At 42.2% G+C, this 20,647-nt stretch overlaps 7 protein-coding genes across 7 annotated transcripts; 6 read left to right on the top strand and 1 right to left on the bottom strand.

Moving 5' to 3' along the window:
• Nucleotides 1-462: 462 nt before the first annotated feature.
• Nucleotides 463-2,540, top strand: IL334_005042 (uncharacterized protein; the record flags this gene model as incomplete). Its single annotated transcript, XM_062936756.1, has 6 exons — nt 463-482; nt 640-778; nt 865-1,006; nt 1,119-1,262; nt 1,349-2,245; nt 2,368-2,540. The coding sequence occupies 6 exons, from the start codon at nt 463-465 to the stop codon at nt 2,538-2,540; spliced, it is 1,515 nt and encodes a 504-aa protein (XP_062792807.1).
• A 1,443-nt stretch (nt 2,541-3,983) lies between these two features.
• On the top strand, nt 3,984-6,179 carry IL334_005041 (uncharacterized protein; the record flags this gene model as incomplete). Its single annotated transcript, XM_062936755.1, has 2 exons — nt 3,984-4,290; nt 4,369-6,179. 2 exons carry the CDS (start codon nt 3,984-3,986, stop codon nt 6,177-6,179), a joined length of 2,118 nt encoding a protein of 705 aa, XP_062792806.1.
• Nucleotides 6,180-7,227: 1,048 nt separating this feature from the next.
• IL334_005040 (uncharacterized protein) lies at nt 7,228-9,805 on the top strand (the record flags this gene model as incomplete). The annotated part of the gene is made up of 2 exons (XM_062936754.1): nt 7,228-7,384; nt 7,488-9,805. The coding sequence occupies 2 exons, from the start codon at nt 7,228-7,230 to the stop codon at nt 9,803-9,805; spliced, it is 2,475 nt and encodes an 824-aa protein (XP_062792805.1).
• Nucleotides 9,806-11,312: 1,507 nt separating this feature from the next.
• Nucleotides 11,313-13,333, top strand: IL334_005039 (uncharacterized protein; the record flags this gene model as incomplete). Its single annotated transcript, XM_062936753.1, has 8 exons — nt 11,313-11,489; nt 11,565-11,630; nt 11,733-12,043; nt 12,118-12,206; nt 12,297-12,397; nt 12,453-12,576; nt 12,678-13,123; nt 13,196-13,333. 8 exons carry the CDS (start codon nt 11,313-11,315, stop codon nt 13,331-13,333), a joined length of 1,452 nt encoding a protein of 483 aa, XP_062792804.1.
• Nucleotides 13,334-14,144: 811 nt separating this feature from the next.
• On the top strand, nt 14,145-14,690 carry IL334_005038 (uncharacterized protein; the record flags this gene model as incomplete). Its single annotated transcript, XM_062936752.1, has 2 exons — nt 14,145-14,457; nt 14,629-14,690. 2 exons carry the CDS (start codon nt 14,145-14,147, stop codon nt 14,688-14,690), a joined length of 375 nt encoding a protein of 124 aa, XP_062792803.1.
• A 1,695-nt stretch (nt 14,691-16,385) lies between these two features.
• IL334_005037 (uncharacterized protein) lies at nt 16,386-17,735 on the top strand (the record flags this gene model as incomplete). Its single annotated transcript, XM_062936751.1, has 3 exons — nt 16,386-16,399; nt 16,468-16,526; nt 16,663-17,735. 3 exons carry the CDS (start codon nt 16,386-16,388, stop codon nt 17,733-17,735), a joined length of 1,146 nt encoding a protein of 381 aa, XP_062792802.1.
• A 214-nt stretch (nt 17,736-17,949) lies between these two features.
• Nucleotides 17,950-19,245, bottom strand: IL334_005036 (uncharacterized protein; the record flags this gene model as incomplete). The annotated part of the gene is made up of 7 exons (XM_062936750.1): nt 17,950-18,018; nt 18,089-18,220; nt 18,338-18,411; nt 18,515-18,612; nt 18,711-19,005; nt 19,098-19,124; nt 19,209-19,245. 7 exons carry the CDS (start codon nt 19,243-19,245, stop codon nt 17,950-17,952), a joined length of 732 nt encoding a protein of 243 aa, XP_062792801.1.
• Nucleotides 19,246-20,647: the final 1,402 nt, after the last annotated feature.

Raw genomic sequence — 20,647 nt, 5'->3', positions numbered from 1 at the left:
CCTCTCCCTCCCTCCTGACGTCGTGATGCAATCAGCCGTAATCCGGCCGGGTCTAGTCCACTTGCCCATTTGTAAATTTGATGGTTGATGATGGGATGATGGGATGTTGAGATGAGTGTATCCAAGCGAGGAAAAGAGGAAGCTTTTAAATGAAAATACGAAAGAAGCCACATCTCATCCATCATGATCAATCACCAATCACCAAACATCACTCCCTCGTCGAGGAACATAGGTTACATGGATCGATCGTGAATGACTAGACATCGGAATCGGGGTGGACAAAGACTATCACCTTACAAGCAGGGAAAACAATCATATAAATCCATACATATCATATCATATCACACTTATCAGCCAATCTCCTCTTTCTCACCTCCAATCCATACACATCTCTACTAGCATATCCACATCTATATGAACCTGTTAGAAATAGAAATTAGAAAGTTTGAAATCGTATTCATAATGCCTGCTATAGTCATCACGTATGTCTTTCTTCGATATCTCGATTATCCTATACCATTATCATCTGCTGAGATTTCATCATACCCCTCCCCTTGCTTGATCTGTTCTGCACATTTTTGGCTTCTTCACCTACTCAACTATTCAGCGCATGTCAACGCTCACTCAATTTACACATAGTGCCCTACTAGATCCGGTATCAATTGTTCATATACCAATCTCACTAGCTCATATCTATACAACCAAGATATATTGGACGATCGATCGCTCATATACTGAATCATCAGAATTTTTCAATATGACCAGTAATCGGATTGAGGTGAGTAATTAAAACATACATGTTATTTTCCCTCAATTCTTTGTATATCACAAGACATACTCTGATCTCCCGCTGATTCTACGTAGATGGCTATATTCGGTTCACTAGATCTGATCAATCATGAATGGGCAAATGTGATCACTCAAGGCGAAAACGAAATTATGATCAGTAATTCTTGGAGAGTTTTCGAAATCTCTTCAGGTGATCAAGATGAAATCGATAATTACGGTGAGTTACTCCATTGATCATCCGTTTGTTCAATCATTTCGACGGTGTGGTGTGCACCCCTCTCGGTTTTGGCAATGTTCTTCTTGTTAACTTCGCTTGTTTGTGAGATCAGATTCACCTCACTTGCGACACGTTTCTGCACCTCTTGCAAAAGCTGGTATATCCATCTTATACCAATCGAGTTATTTTACAGATTTCCTTTTGGTCAAACAGACCGATTTCGAGAGAGCTCGAAACATCTTTTCGGCGCAAGGATGTGAGATTCAGTCACATCACCAAATTCTGTAAAACTCTTACTTGCAGGACTATGTATTGACTCACAATATCCTCTTTTGTAAATAGGGCAAATCGATCCTTCGACACCACCCTCTCCTAAACGTAGATCATTACTTTCACCTCTTACACCTTCTCATCCATCTTCATCACCCACAAGATCGATGCCACCTCCTACACCTGAAATAACCGTCTTACCTCCCCCTTTAGCCTGTGTGGGATTCTCCAAATCGGCCGAAAACAGATTGTCCGAACGTGTTAGGAAATTCTTGGTCTGGCCTGAAAGATGCACTACCTCTTCCTTGATTCGAAAAGACAATGGCAGTTCACAGGCTGAAGTTTTAGAGGAGTTTGAAATTGAGAAAGAAAGACCTAGGCCGTTCATAAGCTATACAAGAAACGAGGATGGGACAAGCTTAGTGACTGAAGTCAGAATCCTCAGAGGTTTCTTCGCAAATGGGGAAAACCAAGATGAAGAACTACATTCTGGTGGTGAACTATTCGAAGACCATCATCCTGAACAGGAAGATGATTATCATTCTGATCACTCGTCATATAACTATTTTCATTCTGACGATGATGTCAACGCCGATGTCGATACTGAGGGTGAAGATGAGAACGAGAACGGTAGCTATATGCGAGATGAGATTGAAACGAATCGGTTCAACGGACAAACTTTCACTCCACCACCTGATTTCCTCCCAAAATATACGTATTCGTTACCACCCACTCCATCAGAAAGAAACACATTCGATGTATTCACCCCAAGTACATCCACCGACGATGAAAGCAGGTCCGAATATTCAGTTGGGGAAATTCCAATTAGGTGGTGTGAAAGGGAGTTCAAAAGTGAAGGTAAAGGTAGAAAGAGATGTCTCCAATTAGATCTAAGATGTGTGAGCGATCCGTCTATGAGTGAAGACGAGAGTGAAAGACCAGGTGAAGACCAAGGTGCATACCATCTAGGTAAGTCGCACGAACATACCTCAATCATCTTATGTCACTCATACTGGCTCGCTCTTCCTAAGTAATCGTTAGATTCTTCAAATAAGCCAAAGCTAATCTAATGGTTTATTCCCAAATCATAGATAAATCAGGTTTGGTGACACGATTCTCAGATCTCCTCACATCGTCTTCCAAACCTATTCGAATGTTATACTCTTCGACTTTCCACACTGCCAATATTTTGGTCGAAGCTAGGGATATCAAAAAAGCCAAAAGACTATTAGAGAGGAAAAGAAGATCCATTGAATGGAAATGATGCTTTATAGTTATAGCTAGGTTTGGTCAACAGTGTATAACGATTAGCATGATTTCGTCTCTGTTTTCAGGATTTTGTGATTTTGTTCGTATACGGATTCCATGTATCAGTGATGCTATTGCAGTTGTTGTCTTTCGCCGTATCTTAGATTCACATGGCTACACTGTATACGTGATTGCTGTATTACAAAACTTGTCATATTACTGTTTATAATTGTTCGTCAATGGGTTCAACATAAGACGCATTTGGCTGCGGTGCCAATTATAGACACAACGTATCAAGAGACTGAATGGGTGGATGATACGAGTAATGTGCCGCAGTAATGTGTCACTTTCGATCGGATGTCGAAATGAATGAATGAAATTGTCTCTGTATGCGATCAGTCGATTCTCGAATTTGACTGAGTGATGTCTACCAATGGTGATCGTGGAATGAAGAGAGCCAAGATGAGCCAAGACAAGCCAAGACAAGTGGGAGTGGAAGTGAGTAGTACTCGTAGTGTTTGATCTGAAATCTGAATTGAATTGAATTGAATTGGGATGTCTTTTATTCATCTTCGACGCGTCGTGTTTTTTGTTTATCTTCTATATTATCGTTTCCCACGTGGGATAATCACACTATCGAGCCCTGAATCGAAAGCATTGGAACACGACGCGTCTCTCTCTCTTTTTTTCTCATCATCATCATGTATCATCTCCTCTCTTCCCCCTTCTTAACAACAACACACAAACCAAACAAACGACGTGTTTGCTTTTTTCCTTTCTCCTTTTCTTCTTTAGCAGCTCAGCAACTCAGGTTTTTTTATTTTATTTTATCTTTCATTTCTGACCAACGTTGTCATACCCCTCACATGTGTTGTTTATGTCCTTGTATTCCAAATAATTCGAAGAAATCCCTTTAATACACCTCGGAAACCCTTCATTATCTCGTTGAACGAATTTTACATCATCATCATCATCATCATCATCCCATTGTAGGACTGTTTACCTACCTCATCGATACCGACTGGATCTGATTTTTCATCGATTGAGGCCATATTGTCAATCTCACTCAAACTCACACTCGATACTGTCCAACAACCTTGACGAATCGTAAAATTGGATTAATGGTACAACCTCATTATTAGAAGAACAAGCTTAGGCAGATCAGTGATCGCCCTTTGTTTCCATCAACGCGTCAAATCTTGATCAACAACCATCTACACACAAAAGATAAAATAAAAGAACAAATTATCCGCACAGCTTTTCAACCAAACAACGAACGCCACTCTCTCCCTTTTCACTTCATCAACTGATCAATTGATAACTCTCACTTCTCTTTTCGATAATCTTTCAGTGGAAGTGGAAAAGCTCAGGTAGCTTCACTGCTCGACCATATCACTTGAGTTATTCCATCGTTTCAGCTGCAACTGCAAGACAAGTACAAGTGCAAGTGCGAGTGCAAATGCCATCTCAAAGTTCTGTACCTGTATTTCATCCAGATCATCCACACAATCGCCAACCTTACCCCTTGTACGAATCTCAAACAGATAACATCAGATACACTTCTTCCGGTTGTGTCCCAAGGGGAAGTAGGAAAAGTAATAAGATGATTTCCAATGATCATCATATACAACAACAGAGAGGACACGGGAAATATCTAGATGATACTATAAGCGATTCAGAATCAAGTTTATCACCTAGTCCAGGTTCAAGCAGTAGATGTTTCTGTGGAAGTCTAACTCAAGATGGTGGAATATATTGCAGTGTTGGTGAGTTTCTTTCATGTCCCTTTGCTTTTCTGGAATCATGTAAATATAAATCTGAGCTGACGTTATCGTGACATATAGCTTGTGCACGATCAGATGCTTTCTCCTCCTTGTGCTATAAACCTGCCGCCCAACCTTCGGAACCTCTTTTCACTCCTTCTCACTGCCAACAACCATCGATTGCATCAGCAATCTCCACATCATTATCACGTAACCCCTCTTCCGCCTCTGCATCTTCTGTTGCATCGTCATCCTCGAACCAAGATGTAGGAGATTGGAATGCTTCACATTATCGTCGACTGGCTCGTGCTGATATACGGAAAGAAGAAAGGAAAGAGGAAAGACGTCGCAGAAGAGCAGAAGGTAGTCTGGCAAGCTCAATTAGTACAAGTAGAAGTACCATGATGTCTGTCTCTTCCTCAGCGTCAAGGGCTATACCAGATCTCGTCGGAGGTATGGGAATGGGTTCAAGTCATTCCAGAAATCCTTCCGTAGCAAGTTCGGTCACTTCCTTCTCGTCATCAACTTGGGGAACAGGAGGAAACCTTTCAAGAAATCCTTCTTCAGCAAGTACTTCATCAAGAAGAGGATATGGAACAAACGTGAATATCGGAGCGGCAATAATGGAGGATGAAGATGAAGAAGAATGGTTACAATCTGAGCTATCACAAATACCACCAGTACCGGTACCAGCCGTTCCCGTTTCTACCAAAAGACCAGGGCATTCACGAACGGGAAGCAAATCAGCTTCGAGTCGCAAAGGAAGAAAAGTAACTCCTGATCCCCTACCTTTCGGAATGGGTAAAGACATGAGAGATGTACTGGAAGAGATCATTCAAATGGAGAAAAGTTTCTTGGTATCGGATAACGAGAATGATGAGGATGATAGCATGTCTCAGAACGCATCTCAATCAACTGCACTATTCACTAGTCAATTCGATAGACCGCCACGAACTCCCAGTCCTGTCGCTTCTGGAAAGCGAAGAATGAGTATAGCGCCTGGAGCGCCTATGCGAGGACATCGATCAGCTGCTTCGCAATCAGCTCTTCCACCACCTTCACCTGAACACCATCAACCTCAACCTCAAAGACCACCTACCTTGATGGGTTTACATCAATCTTCATTGTCAGAATCTCATACAGCATTGTATCTCGCCACGGCATCGCCTATTGCTCCAGGTAGACGATCAGCAAGTCCAAAACTCGAAACTAGGAAATCGATCACTTTCACACCTGAATTTGCTGGTCCGTCCATCTCCCTAGATGGATTACCTGCACCAAGAAGAATATTCGATTCACCTTCTGGAAATCTGACGCCCATGGGTAGACGTAGGTTGAATTTAACTCCTCAAGCTGTACATCCTTCGATGAATGGATGGAGATTCCCTTCTGGATCAGGCTCAAACTCAAATATGGCAACTCCAACTAAACCTACACACCCTCAGATACCAACACCCGATGAAATACAAGGAATGGATTCTATTGAACCTGCATTATTATGGCCTCCACCTCCAAGAGATTTACAACCTGCTTTATTCCCTTGTTCGCCCGCCACCGACACTCCAGAATTCACATCGATCAGCAGAATGTTGAATGATGATGAGATGCTTCAGAGAAGAGATAGTCAATTATCGTTTTCGGCTCCTGGAAGTGGAATGAGATTAGGCGTTTTACTGGGTTCCAGTAATGGTAGTGGTACTGACTCTGCTGAACAGATGGATATTGATATGGACGAAGATCAAGATCAGGATCAAGATGGTGAATCAACTGAACAAGGTCATGAAAATGCTTCGTATGCGATAGGACGATCGATGGGAATGCAATATCTACCTGTTTTTCTAGAAGCTGAAGGATTTAGATCCGCCGATGGTCTGAATGTGAGAAATTGGTGAAGCGAATCTCGCCTGTTTCGCACAATTAGGGAAGACATCACAACAATCAGGAAGGAAAATGAAGGAACAGAAGATGATGAAAAGTCTAGATGACTAATACAAAGAGACAAGAATTTATCACTCTAACGACAAAGAATTGAACGCCACGAACAGAAACGAAAAATCATCTTGAATCAAATTCATGAAATCATTCCTTGCATATTGTATCACCTTAATCATCAAAATTACATTTTCACGCTGTGCGCGAAGGATGATAGAGAAGAAAGAACATGCATCGAACATCAAACATCACAAATCATATCATGTTATCATTGTCATTATTATCATCATATCATTATTTGTATATATAATCATCATCTCTTTTTGGGATCTTCATGAGTGCTTGGGCTTTCATGTGAAATATGCATCAATTCATTGCGAACAACTTACTGATCATTTATATGCTTGCGGAGTTCTCGCGTGCGTGTGCATGTACGAGAAGTTGACGATCATGTTGGCATTCCATATTGACGACTCTCACTCAAGCTTGGACATGGCTAACTCAATGAATAGTGGTGGTGATGACTCATATTGCCAGGAGTCGAATGATGCGAATGAAGCGCCATTGGTTTCTGCTCGGATGCGATGTGGAGATGACTTCTTAACGACCTTCCGTGACAGGACGTTGGACTCACTGGGAAGTTGAACAGACTGACGCTGACGCTCCTTTGTCATGTTTGAGACATGACTTGAAGAGAGGACAAAATAGATGCCTTTAGTCAAAGGGATATGGTGGATGATGTACCCTACCTTCAGTCGCGTTTCATTTGGATGAATACGGATGAATACGAATATAGTCAAAGGGGAACGATCATTTGAGAAAGAGAGAGAGAGAGTACATAAGATTGGCATTGATACGATCTCTGAGCCTTGGAACGTTTGTACTTTGTCGTTCCCTTACTCTGCTTCTCTCGTTACATCGACGTTCACTGGAATAATTGGGGAAAGGTGAAGCAGATACTGTATCAAATACATCAACTCCACCTCGGACCACCACCAGAAAATAGAAATGTCTCCTTTACATGAACATATTAATCGACTTCAACATCAACATCAACTTCAACTGCAACTTGCAAAAAGAGCAGAACCTCATCTCACAAACGATGATCAAGATGTTAAAGGAAAGACTATAGGAAGTCAGGAAGATTGGTTTCAAGCTCATTCTAGTGAGTTACTCTACTTGTTCCACTTGCTCTATTTTGGATCACACAATCGAGGAGACTAATTTACCTTTCCTTGCACCCAAAAAAAAAAAACAAAAAAAAACAGCTCAGGTATTCTTGATCTTCGGTTCAGTATTATTCATCATAACTCTTATTTGTCTCTATGGCTTGACGAGGGGATCACAAAAACGTTTTATACCTAAACCCTTACGATCATTCTTTCGGCGTCGTGGTCGTGGCAATTCCCATTCTCATTCTCAAACTAATTTCAAGCGAGGTTCGAATCGAATTGGGAATGCACCCATATCATTTGGATCCACCAATGGATTGATTGATCAACGCATACATGGCAATGGCAATGGCAATGGCAATGGCGATGGGAATACGAATTCCCTTGTCCTGAGTCGGAATCGTGGAGGTGGGATGTGGTTCGATTCACACCATGTCCTATCACCTCTTGAAGGGTGCGAGAACGGGAATGGGAATGGGAATGGGATGAGAAGGACAAATGGAAGGAATGTACTATGGAGGAAGACAGCTTATTTAACAGATCTGAGAAAAGCCAATAATCAAGTTCAGCAAAAATATCTAAATTACAACAACTCTAATTCTAACTCTAACTCTACTTTCCCAATTGGATGGGAGAGAGTCAATCCCGTATATGGCGCTGTTCATGATCATGATCTTGATCCTAATGGAAATGGAATTGGAATTGGACACAAGAGGAATCGTACGACTTCAAGTTTTGGTCATACCCCTTTTAACTCGTCTCATGGATATGCACAATCTTATTATGGGAATGACGGATATGGATATACGCCCGATTCCGAATATCGTTTTGATGGTCGTATTGGTAATGATAGCGCGTATGGTAATTCGATCTACTCATCTTATGGATCACAGCGACCTATATCAAATTATATACCTTATAACCCTCTACATATTGATCTAGACAAAAGCCAAACACAAGGACAAGAAAACGAAAATGAAAATGGAAAAGGAAATACTTCTTCAGCAGTGTTAAAGATGAGAACTCCTTATCCACCTAATTCAGTACCACCCATAACTACGAATTATAGATTTTCATCAATCCACAATCATAATGATAATCATAATATAGAACAACAACAACAACAAGAAGATGAAATTCGCAATTTTAATTTGATCCGACACAAGCGTCAAACACAAATTCAAAGTCGACCACAAAGTTATTATCCAAATTCACCTGCATCGACTTATATACCCAGAAAATCATATGATTCCCAATATCAACATCAACATCAATCCCCTTCTCGTCCAAATCCCAGCACCGATTTCAATCCTAATTCCAATCCGTATCTAAGGGAGATCACATCTCCTGAAGAGATTTATAATCCCATAAGAGGCGAATACACACCTACACCTACTCATACCCATACCCGTACCCAATCAACTACAGATCCTATCATTGATATGGACGCGAAAACGACAACGGACAATAGGATATCAATAGGATCAATTAAATTCCCAGAACCAAATACTGCATATACACATTCATCAACATATTCATTTACTGATCCTACCAATACTGCATCAAGTCCAATTCCGAATTTTAGATTATCTACACAACCACCTTCTACCACTACTACCACTACTCCCACCAGCGCCTCTTTCCCTTTCCCTCGATACGGAGAAGAAGCTGGTGAGAACGATAATCAAGATGCGGAGAATGATGGAAAAAGATATTCATGGAACGGATCGTTAATCGATGATAGATATTCACCTGAATTAACCAAGATGAATACAAAGTTGAATTCAGGTAGTATCTATTCCATTACAAATTCTAATTCTAATTTGGATTTGGATATACGTTCTCCATCACCGATTTCTGCTCAACCTATCGGTATATCATATAACGAGTTCGACGATACTGGTTTTGAAAATGATAATCCGAGTCCGAACTTCCCTCCTCCACCTCCAAGAAATGGTATTCATCTTGATCCTAATATCGATCCAAGTCCTACCTTCCCACCTCGTGTACCGAAGAGTCAGTCGAATGTAGAGATCAATACCAATCCAAGTCCAAATTTCCCTCCGCCACCTGAGACTTCCAATCCCAATTCCAGTGTGACCAAAGCAAATTCTGCTTCTTCTTCTTCTCATACTCCTTCTAAGTCGCCATCTTCGACCTCAGATTCCATCAAGAAGAGGATATCAAGGATTAAACCACCATCTTTATTACCCAAACCGAAAAGTCCAAGTAAACTTCGATATGAATCAACCTTTGCAAAAGATGAAGATGCCAATAAGGATGTGGATGTGGGTAATCACTTGATGCCAGATTGGATGATTGATGAAAACGGTTCACCATTACCTAATATCGATTTTGATCATAAAGGTTCGATCAAGTTATCCACGACCAACGTCCTCTCCAATACGCCGTAAGATGAATCTTCTTGAACCGACCAAATCATGCTGGCATGATCAATCCATCCATGTATAGATACAGGTGAATAGATAATTTCGAAGGTTGTTAAGAAGGGTTACGGTTGTTGTTTCTCCTGACTCGATACTTGTCGTAGAAATATGTACATATCCATATTAACATTGTTGCGCTGAATGATGTGGTATTATATCGAGTGAAAAGATATTCGAATCGTTTGACACGAGATGTACTGTTTTTAGTGAAGATTCGAAAGTAGAGGATGCCGACTTGGTTTGAATGCACTTGCTGTTGATCACTTGTGTGTGAGCTTTGATGTGCTTTGATAAGTTCTTATCCCAGATAGATAATCTGAAGAAAGGTTTGTCTTGTTATATGTGTACTTTTGAAATCATACGATACTTTATGTTGTCTTTTTTCTTTATTGTATCGGATTTCTTTCCTTTCTTTTCTTTTTTAGAACAACTGAAACAGATTCAACATTCCTCCATTTGAGTGATCGACAAGATCCCATGTGGCCTGATTGATCTGATAATCAGGGTAAAAAGCGATGATCGTTTCGTCTTACGATGTTCTTTTTCTAATGCTTTTCTAATGAATTTCGGAAGAACGAAATGATTCCGCTAACCAATTATTTCTAATGCGCTGTCAAATCGCTCAGTCCGGGTGTGTAATTATTCCATGAAATTTCCCTTAAATCCATCCAAGCCACAGCCACGAATGAGTCATGTGGGGGACGAAACAAGTAAGAAAATCGTTAAATACGACGTTTTTTCCGAGATTATCGCGGTTTCTCGAGCTCGACAACTATCTAAGTTATATACATATCAACCGAGTCTCATTCTTACAACGAGAATATATTCGCAAACTTCATGACAAGCTGCCTTTTCTTTCTCTATCGCCGTTGTGATGGGACGTGGGGTACATGAGCACGACATACATGACTTCGACGCTTGGACCTACTAATGACCCTATCGAAACTTAACTCACAAAGGAGAAGCAGTCTCATGACACAGCGCACTGACGACGATCAAATACACACACACACACACACACACACACACATATATGTACACACATACACATCATGCACAGCAAATGACAACAGTGCATAACAATCAAGTTTCGCCACTTTGTCTTTCCTTGTTGTTCTACTGATATGCCAGTCCACGTGCATTCTTTATCCTGTTCATTGGTCATCTTCACAACACGATAACTAACATGAAAAGAGTGTAAAAGAAATTCACTACCTCAATAGCCAAAACTCATTGCTATACCCATCATCTATGGTCACCCGAATAAATCAGAAATTAAACCTGCCTCAACTATCAATATAATCACGTCGCGATATCATCGATCTATCCGGTTTCACTCAACTATTGCCCTGTCTACCCAGTTTCTTATCAATACTACCATTGTCATCATCCCACTTTCACGAGTACTCCACCTTGGCAATCACCTTTCTTCTATTACTTACGTGCCCTGTGTCAATCAAACCTGCAGTCCAGAATGCAATACTACAATACACCGATGATGGGAGGTGGCGGAGGAGGTATCGGTATGGGAATGGGTGGAATGGATCCTAGATTGCAACAGCAAATGCAAATGCAACAAGCTCAATTACAACCTATGACCAATCCTATGGCAATGGGCGGACTAGGTTACGGTCAAGCTTATAGACAATTGGTATGTTGTATCTCTGTTACCCGAAGGCGAGAATATCTTCAAGATAGAGAAGACTGATTCACTGTGTCGTTTTAGGGATACGATTATACTTTACCTACTTCCGTGTACAAACCTGAAGCGACATGGGGTGCATGGGACTTGGTGAGTGATTTTTGCATCTCCATAAATCCTATGCTCGGCTGACAGGCAAAGTCCTTCCACTACTCTGTCACTACGCACTACTGCTTCCACTCTCACTCATAGGCAAACGCCCAATATAACGGAGGAAGACTTGAAAGATCATTTTTCGACAACATTGTACGTTTGTTAAGAGAATATCAATATCTCAAACATAAACACAAGTATCAAAACAACTTACAAGAACCTTCTTCTGCTTCTCCTAATTCTCCAAATTTCTTGGATAAACAGATATCAAGCCTAACGAATTTTTTCGCAAATCGACATTTATCCGAAGACGCAGCGAGAGATGCTCATCGCAGAGTATATTATCAAGCTGAAGGTGCTGATGCAGGCAACAAAACCTTGGGTGGTGCTGCCGCTTATCAAGCTTACCTGTGACTTAATCATGCCTCACAATGTGATACAGATGAGAGAGCTGACGTGATCTACCATTGGGGTGTTATTGCAGGATCTGGGATCGAGATCATTATTCTGCTTATCACGCTAATCCAAGTCAGGAAAACAGGGAGAGACTCGTTGGTCTAGCAGTGGCAGAACGTGAGTGACAACAGCATTTTCGTCCTACAAAATCCCCAAATTTCCTCATGATGGATCTTGGCGCTGAAACATCGGTTAACCCCTTCGAAGTGTTCAGTCTCTGGGATCGAGTCCAGCCTCGAAGTTCAAGAGCCAACACAGAAGACGCTGCTCAGTACGCCGCAGCCACCGCCAAGTACCTATTTGACAGGGTCAGCTGTCTTACACACCGTTTGCGCAATAAAGCTGACACTCCCATCCTTGCAGCACTACGACCTTCCTCATTCACACTCTCACCGGCGATACGGATCTCGACACTCCGGGTACGGAGCTGATAACGACAGCGATTCTGACGATGAGCGACATCAAAGGCGAAGAAGCTTCCACAATCGTGAGTATCACTTATCCATTATTCATTATCGCATCGCCTTACTCCAACCGCCCCTTATTGCGTCCCACAAGGTTTAGGACCGCTGATCACGACAATCGCAGAGTCTTACGGCCTACCACCTAACGGCATGGGCGGTATGCAAAACCCGATGATGAACCAGATGCCTATGCAAGGAGGAATGACGGGGGGTGGCCCAGGTATGATGGGACCTCAATCGATGGGAATACCAGGTATGGGGATGCCTCAGCCTGGAATGGGATCGATGGGAATGCCAGGAGCTATGGGCATGGGTGCTGGAGGTGGAATGATGGGTAATCCAATGATGATGAATCAGATGGGAATGAACGGGATGCAAGGGATGGGAATGGGAATGGGAATGCAGCCGGGCATGATGAATGGAATGGGAATGCCTCAGGGAATGGGACAAGGTATGCCCGGAATGCAGGGTATGAGTGGTATGGGGATGATGAATGGGATGATGCAAGGTGGACCATTGGGAGGTATGCCTGGAAACCACGGCCAAATGGGTGAAGCTCAAGCTGGTCCCGTGAGTCCAATGACATCTATCTGAAGCCAAAAAGAAGTGAAAAGTCCGCTGATCGTTCTACCCTGCAACTAGGGAATGCACCCATACACATACGGAGGACAATCAGGTGTAGCTTATGGAAATCAACCTATCGATCAAATGGGACAAGCTACGTTTCCAGGCGGTCCAGGAAGAAGTTGGTATGGGTATGGTCAGCCAAGGTATTTTTAGATGAATCAGGTAACTTGTTGGATAGCCTAGGAGAGGGAACGTTTGGAGATGAAATAATACCAACATCAAGAATGACTGACGAGAATGTGGACCTGAACGCTCAAACAGGGGATCTGAAATCGAAATTAGGGAGGAGAAAGAAAATCGTTCGATTCCAAGAAGATGACCATCCGGGAATGGATCGGACTGAATAAAGTCGACCGTACAATTGTAAATCTATAGACATACAAGTTGATATCATATCTTTCCTCAAACGAGAATCTGGTGAGGATGCAAAGCCAGGTGCTTCGCTTCGCATACACTGGCTCAAAGCACAAAATTCAAAGAAGGGATCCGTTGAGTTAAGGTCAAATGTTTCGATTTCTGCCCCTGATTCGATCAAAGTGATCTGAATACTATCCCTATAAGGGGTCACAGAATCATTTCCTAATCTCTAAAGGACATCTCTCTTAAATTGACGATCTAGCACAAAGAAAGGGAGTATTTGCAGAATGTACTCTAATCTCTTTGTTCTCATGGAAAATGACAATGTGAAGTACTCCTTTGTCCTCCCGTCGTCCCTGTTTGATGGTTTAGTTCTTGCGTCCCGGTAGAGATCTGAGTACGGGGACACAATCTTTTCGCTAGCTGTCAATATATAACCGTTCTCAAGCGACTGTCAATATCGCTTCCCTTCTTCCTTTTTTGATATTCCTTTACGCGAATCTGGAGTATTCAATCGTCCATCCACTTTAACGCCTTACTTTGTATAGCTAAGAATACCAAGCGCTAAGTTTATTATACCTCAACTCATTTGTAGTTTTTTTCCAAAATGGCATTCGCACTCCATCCATTATTGTCGACTTATCCAGGAGCGTCGTTTTTCCCTAATGGAAATATGAATGGACCGCATCTATCCATTCAGTCAGGTGGAGATTCGAGTGGGTATTGGGGATACGTACCTTGGAATACACCTGATTTCCCTCCTGAATGGGGATTACCCCCCGCTGTTATCGCCGCTCAAGAAGGTAGAGGTACAGGTATGTATGGATATACACTGGAAGGTGGTGGTCAGGGTTCAAGGTTTAATTATGGTTGGCCAAAATATGGTCCAATGCCTCTAAGACCCGAATTAGGTGGTTTCGGTGAGTGCTCGTTTGATCTCTAGCACAATTCTTGCTCCTGTCTCTCTCTCATCTGAACTTCATCTTCGTCCTGATCTTCATCCTGATTTTCATCTTCATCCGTTTGTAACCAACGGTAAATCTTTGAAAACAATTACACTAATGCTGACATTCACATAAATTCATTCACAGTTGGAAAAACAAATCCTTTCGGAAGAAGCTTCCCTCATGGATTCTACAAGACCGTCTATTAGGGTTTGTCCTACGTATACAGCATCAGCCTTTGCACAACACGTGATCAGGAGACAAAGGTTGTATTGTCGTTTTACAATGGATTTTGTACTTCTCATATTCTGGAGTATGCAACTTATACATATCTGGCACAGGACACTGTCGAGGTCTCTGCTCACGATAATATTCCAATATATAAGCTTTCATCTCCAACTTCAGATCCGTTGATAAAACGAAATGATTTGAACCACACATTATCAAATTTAAAAAATGTCGTCAAGAAGGAAACGTACTCGTATGAGATAAACATTATGGCAAGTTTACGTACCGATAACGATTTGTGTTCCTGATTGTCATATCTGGTTGTTGACATTGCCAAAATTTTTTGCAAGTTACTACGATGTGCTACCGCTGATCAGTTGTCAGACATGTAGAGACTCTCCAAAAGGAAGCAAGGAAGGTCACATTCGTCAGATGACCCACTGAACCAAGTGATGCACATGTAACAATAAGGTGTGACTCTCAAGAGCCGTTCCTTCCCAGGGGCGAATCCGCATTCTAGTATAATATCGTTACGCTATTTCAGATTCACTCGAGTAGTGTTTGACCCATATTTTTACCTGTCATACATCTCGTCACCATATATACTCTGGATCTCTCCCGCTTGCAGCCACCTATGGAACGAAGCAAGCCTGATGGCTCGATACTCGCGCATGTTGCCAGAGTTGAGTGAAATACCAGCGCTGATCATTCAAGTATATCTGGCAATATCTACAGGACAGATCAATTGACCAGTAACTACTTGACCTCACATGGCTTCATATAGTATTCGCGCTATACACTCTTAGGGTAAGCGCGGAAAGCGACTGGATGGATTGCAAACAATTCATACACTCCGTATTGGGAATTTTCAATCGTGCAGATAGAAGAGTTCGCCCCTTAGCCAGAAGTAAAGATTCCAATGACACGCAGTAGGTGATCAAGTTGTTCTCTAGGTTACTATCAATAGTCACCTTTCACCTTTCACCTTGCTCGCTGAGTTACGATTATGATTAAGCATCAGACATGAAAAACATCCGAGCCGAATTATGAGTCATACGTAAATAACAACCGCCGGCCGAGGCTTTTCCCTGAAAATGTCGTCATCCTCCCAATTATTTTATCTTATCCCACCGCACGCCTTCGCTTGGCTCAGATGATTCATCATCATCATTGATCATTCCTCATTGATCATTCACCAATGAGGACATGCTCCACGTTTCAAGTCCGCAGTTGGTGGACATTGGTGTAGGACGATTGTAGTCTAGTAAGCAGTGCAGAAGAACATTCCAGACACTTTCAATATTGGGGAGTTACTCCCCACTTTTACACATATCCTTTAGCTTCGTTCCTACCCAACCGTCGTCATTCTCCCTCTCCTCGTTACTGCTCCCTTTGTTTCATCGTTGCTGTGACCTCTCTTCACCCCGTGACAGTCTCACAACTCGAGTTCACGTTATGACGATCAATTACGTCGGATGACGCGATGATGATTCATTTTCAACTCCCCCTTCGACAAATGCTGTGTTGGAAGATTTTACCAGGGAAAAAATGGTATATAACAGTGGAATAAAGTACGACATCTTCTATTCACTTCCTTAAAAACTGAATATCATATCAGACAATCACACTTCATATCTTATTAAACAGAATTATCAAACAAGTTCAAACCATTCAATATGTCGCATAACGAGTAAGTCCTCTTCACCCTTTTATAATAGTTAGTTAGTCATAGCTCATCTGACCCGTCAACCGTATTAGACAACAAGCAGCCAAACCATCTATCGGTCAAAAGATCGGAGGAGGAATTGAGGAGTTAGGTAAGTTGAATTTGACGTATCATCTGACTTCACTTCACTCCATCTTCCCAAATCGTACTCCATCTTCCCAAATCATACTCCACCCTATCGTCCTACATCTTACCAGAGCTGCAACTAACATTACACTGTACGATAGTCGGCAAAGTCACTAGCAACCCAGGAAAAGTCGCCGAAGGAGAAGCCAAGAAAAATGGTTTCGCAGGACCTCCAGGTGGTGCTCAAGGCTATAACCACACTCTTCACGAAGGTCAAAACCCCGGTGGACCAGTAGGAGAACATGCCGTCGATGCCAAACACTCTCACGCCGGCCAACACGGTGCTGGTGCTGCTACCGGTACCGGCATTGCTGGTGAACATGACCATGACCACAAATCGCACACTGGTCCTCGTTCCCACACTGGTGAAGGGGGAATCTTATCCAACAATAACTCTAATGCCCCTCACTCAAACGTCGGTCACAACGAACACCAACACCAACAACACGGTATCAATAACCAACAAACACCTTTCCCCTCTTCTACTGCCCAAGGTGCAGGTCTCGGTAATCACTCACAACAAGGTCATGCCTATGACGGTGTCGGACGACCTTTCCAAGGTCAACATTCAGGTTTAGGCGGCGGTGAAATCTCTTCTTCCACTAGAAACCATGAATCGACTGGATTAGGTTCATCTCACGGTCAACATGGTGAAGGATTCGGCGCCCCTGGTGCTTCCGGTTTAACTGGAAACCACAACCACAACAACGCTTTGACTGGTGACCACAACCATGGTGGTATCGGTGGTACCGGTATCGGTCACAACCACGGTACTTCAGGTATCGCAGGCCACAATCAAGGTTTACCATTGGGCCAAGAGAAATTCGGTGGTGGTGGACCGGAAGGCATCATCGGTGGACAAGGTCACAATGGTCAACAAGGTATCTCAGGTGGTCATCACGATGGACTTACCGGTGGACAAGGTCATCAAGGTATCACTGGTCAAGGTCACCAAGGTATCGCCGGTCAAGGTCGGGATGAATTCACAAGTGGTCAAGGTCACCAAGGTCTTACAGGTGAACATCGTCAAGGTCTTACAGGTGATCACCGTGAAGGACTTACAGGCGGACAAGGTCAAGGTCATCATCTCGGTCAAGGACAAAACCAAAGTCATCTTCCCGGTTCAGGATTGGGTGGAAACCAAAGTGGACTTGAGGGTGAGAGAAGATACTAGATGGATATGGTGAGAAGAAAAGAAAAGGTAAAACGTAAGAAGTCTTTTGTATATATAATGATATAAGATCAATGAACCATATGATGCATCGCATGTACATACATACGTAACTGTCATCTGCAACCATTGATTCTACTTGTACAACAAAGTCTTGAGTTCCCATATGACGCTGGTTGCAAGTCATCTACCTGCCATTCCTGTTACATATCCAACATTATTCAACTGGAGGATTCAATCTTTCTACTCCCGTTTTAGCTATACATTCTTGTACCATGAGTCGTATCTACACGATGAAAGTGATCAGTATCTATCCATTCGATTTGCACGATTCAGAGTTCCGCATGAGAACGTACATCTATCACACCTGTCTCAACGGCTTTCACATTCAGCAACGGTTCATGTTTTTCAGGACAAGCGTCTAGATCTTGAGAAGCTGGGGGATGGAGTGTATCATTTGCCAAAGCCGGTATCCATGGTGGAACGGTCTATGAATTGAGCATTGATTAGCAAGTCTGGAGGACAGTAGCGAATGAAGGCTACGAGACTTGGCAGCTGAAGAGCGTGATGTGTTGAGGAGGTTCAAGAGTCTATATGACACTCACCACATCCTCATTATTGTTAGACGACGGTTCCAAGGAATCATTCGTTTCTATGATGACTGCAAAAGTGGTGTCTCCTAGTGTCAGTTGAAAAGATCAGCACTTTGGAGGTAGGTACGCTGATAAGAGAGGGCTACGATTTCTGAGCGATCGCGCCACTGTGGAAGAGCGATTTCTCACCTTTACACTCTAGTAATTGGCCATCTAGAGCATTCAATTTGATCAAGAACCCTCTTAACATCAAACCCAATTCATCTGCATTTGGAGAACCTATCAACCTACATATCATGGCGTTTGACCAACATCAGCTCACCGACCATCACCTGTATAAACACTGAAAGGAGAAAGCTGATAATGTGAAAATGAAGATACTTACCCAATATCAATCCCTCTTCCATTTTTCAATTCATCTAATTCACCTAGATAACCCAAATCGAAAATCAATCTTTCTCTAGGTAATCCATCTTCAACACCTTTAAAAACCACGGTCATCCTTCTTAATTTCCCATTATGTACTTCTGGTGCCAGAGAGGATATCACATTGGTAATATAGGATCTAACTTGAGGATGTCTAGATTGGTATACGGGTACGGAATGAGCTCGTCTTCTCGTAAATGTTGACGCTGGATAAACTGATCGAAGGTAAAGTATACTGTGGAGTGATATTTCCACTGTCAAAGATACGAGCGAGAATACATGAGCTTTTTGTGTTTGACAGTCAAAAGGAGATGGAATGAGCAAGAAAGTAGGAAGGGATACTCACGGAAAGAAATTATAGCATCAGCTATTTCTACGAGAGCGATTCGTGATCAGCTTCAAGTTCCGTTAAGACGGATCACCTCATCATTGTGCATCACCCATTTTCAAGACCCACCTTTGTAGCTCAGTCCGGGCTGTTGCAGGGCGCTCATGACAGACGCGGCAATATATGTACCAGACTATATCGAGTGTCAACATTTATCATAATGATCTTTTCGGTCACATTAGGAAGAGCACAAAAGAAAGTGGTTACGTCAAGACTCCTTTGAACGGACGGCAAGGACTTCCACGTGGCAGGCTTAACCATCACGTGACTCAGTGGTCTGCAGATAAATAATTTCGAATTCGAACCCTGAGATAAGATTTTATTTTTATCAACGCGTTTAAGGAAGATGATCACACGAGCAGAAGAGCGCTCTTCCAATGCGAGCATTTGTTGTCTGATGACATTGGACGATTTTGGTTGATTAATTCCAACGTGAAGTGAGACATCTCACAGTTCAGTCACATTCACAGAACTCGACTCCTCACATCACTTGCATTTCACAACTCTGTTGAGATTATTCGAAAATAATCAAGGGTCGGAGTGATCAATCCGGCAAATCCGATTGATCGGTAAACTCATTCCTCACTCTAAAAATACTCGTAGCACTCGGAAGAACTCGCAACTCTGTGTGCCTTTGTAGGAAGAATGATTTTCGAATTATCGAGATTAGATTCGAAAATAATCAAACTACCACATAATCGGAGAAGAGCGATTTTGATGTGGGGAAAATTTAGGAATTGTCTAGATTCAGATTGAAGCAACTTCGTATTGGGGTAAGTGTGTAAAGACTCAAAGACTCGTTTAAGAGCTTGTAGCTTAACGTGCTAGACATGGATGTGATCGAGTCAAGAGTGATTGGGAGTTTGGGACATCTTGCATCGTGGGGGAATATAAAGTATAACGTAGGCAAAGCCGGTCGATATCAATGCGCTGAGCTGATCAACACCCGTTTAAATCTCAACCTTCATCCCCATACAATCCCACCTAACGTACCTTTTGTTCGTCTCAGTTTCCCCAACCGACTCTTTGTGTCAGTCACATACCTTCAGAAAGTATTCTGATATCTGTCAGATCAGGCACAAGATATCCCATTCTTACTTTTCTTACCCCACAGACTCGTAATTAAAATATCATACGCAATTCTCACATCAAAAAGATAATTTCGAATTTATTATCTATCACCCGAACTTCACTCGAATAGTCAGTCAGTTGCACTTTGTTTGTGAATCCTAAATCTTGTATCAAGTGACCGATTAATTCCATCTCCAGTCTCTCCCCTCTTCCGCACACTCTCTGAATTCCGTCATTTTACTCCATTCCAATATCGTTATATAAAGAGTTATGACTTGTTCTTTTCCCATTTCTCTTTCCTCTTCCCTTTCAAACAAGTTCTCTTCTTTTTCCTCTTCTTCTTCATCTTCTACAACTAAAGTGAGATCATTAACACATCGATCTATCTCACCAAGACTTAACACTACTACTCGCCGTCTCGTGCTACCTACCCCTTC

This window comes from Kwoniella shivajii, chromosome 6 (assembly GCF_035658355.1).
Source record: "Kwoniella shivajii chromosome 6, complete sequence".
Taxonomy (NCBI): Eukaryota; Fungi; Basidiomycota; class Tremellomycetes; order Tremellales; family Cryptococcaceae; genus Kwoniella; species Kwoniella shivajii.
The sequence above is the reverse complement of the archived record's forward strand: the minus strand, read 5'-3'. Positions and strand labels throughout refer to the sequence as shown.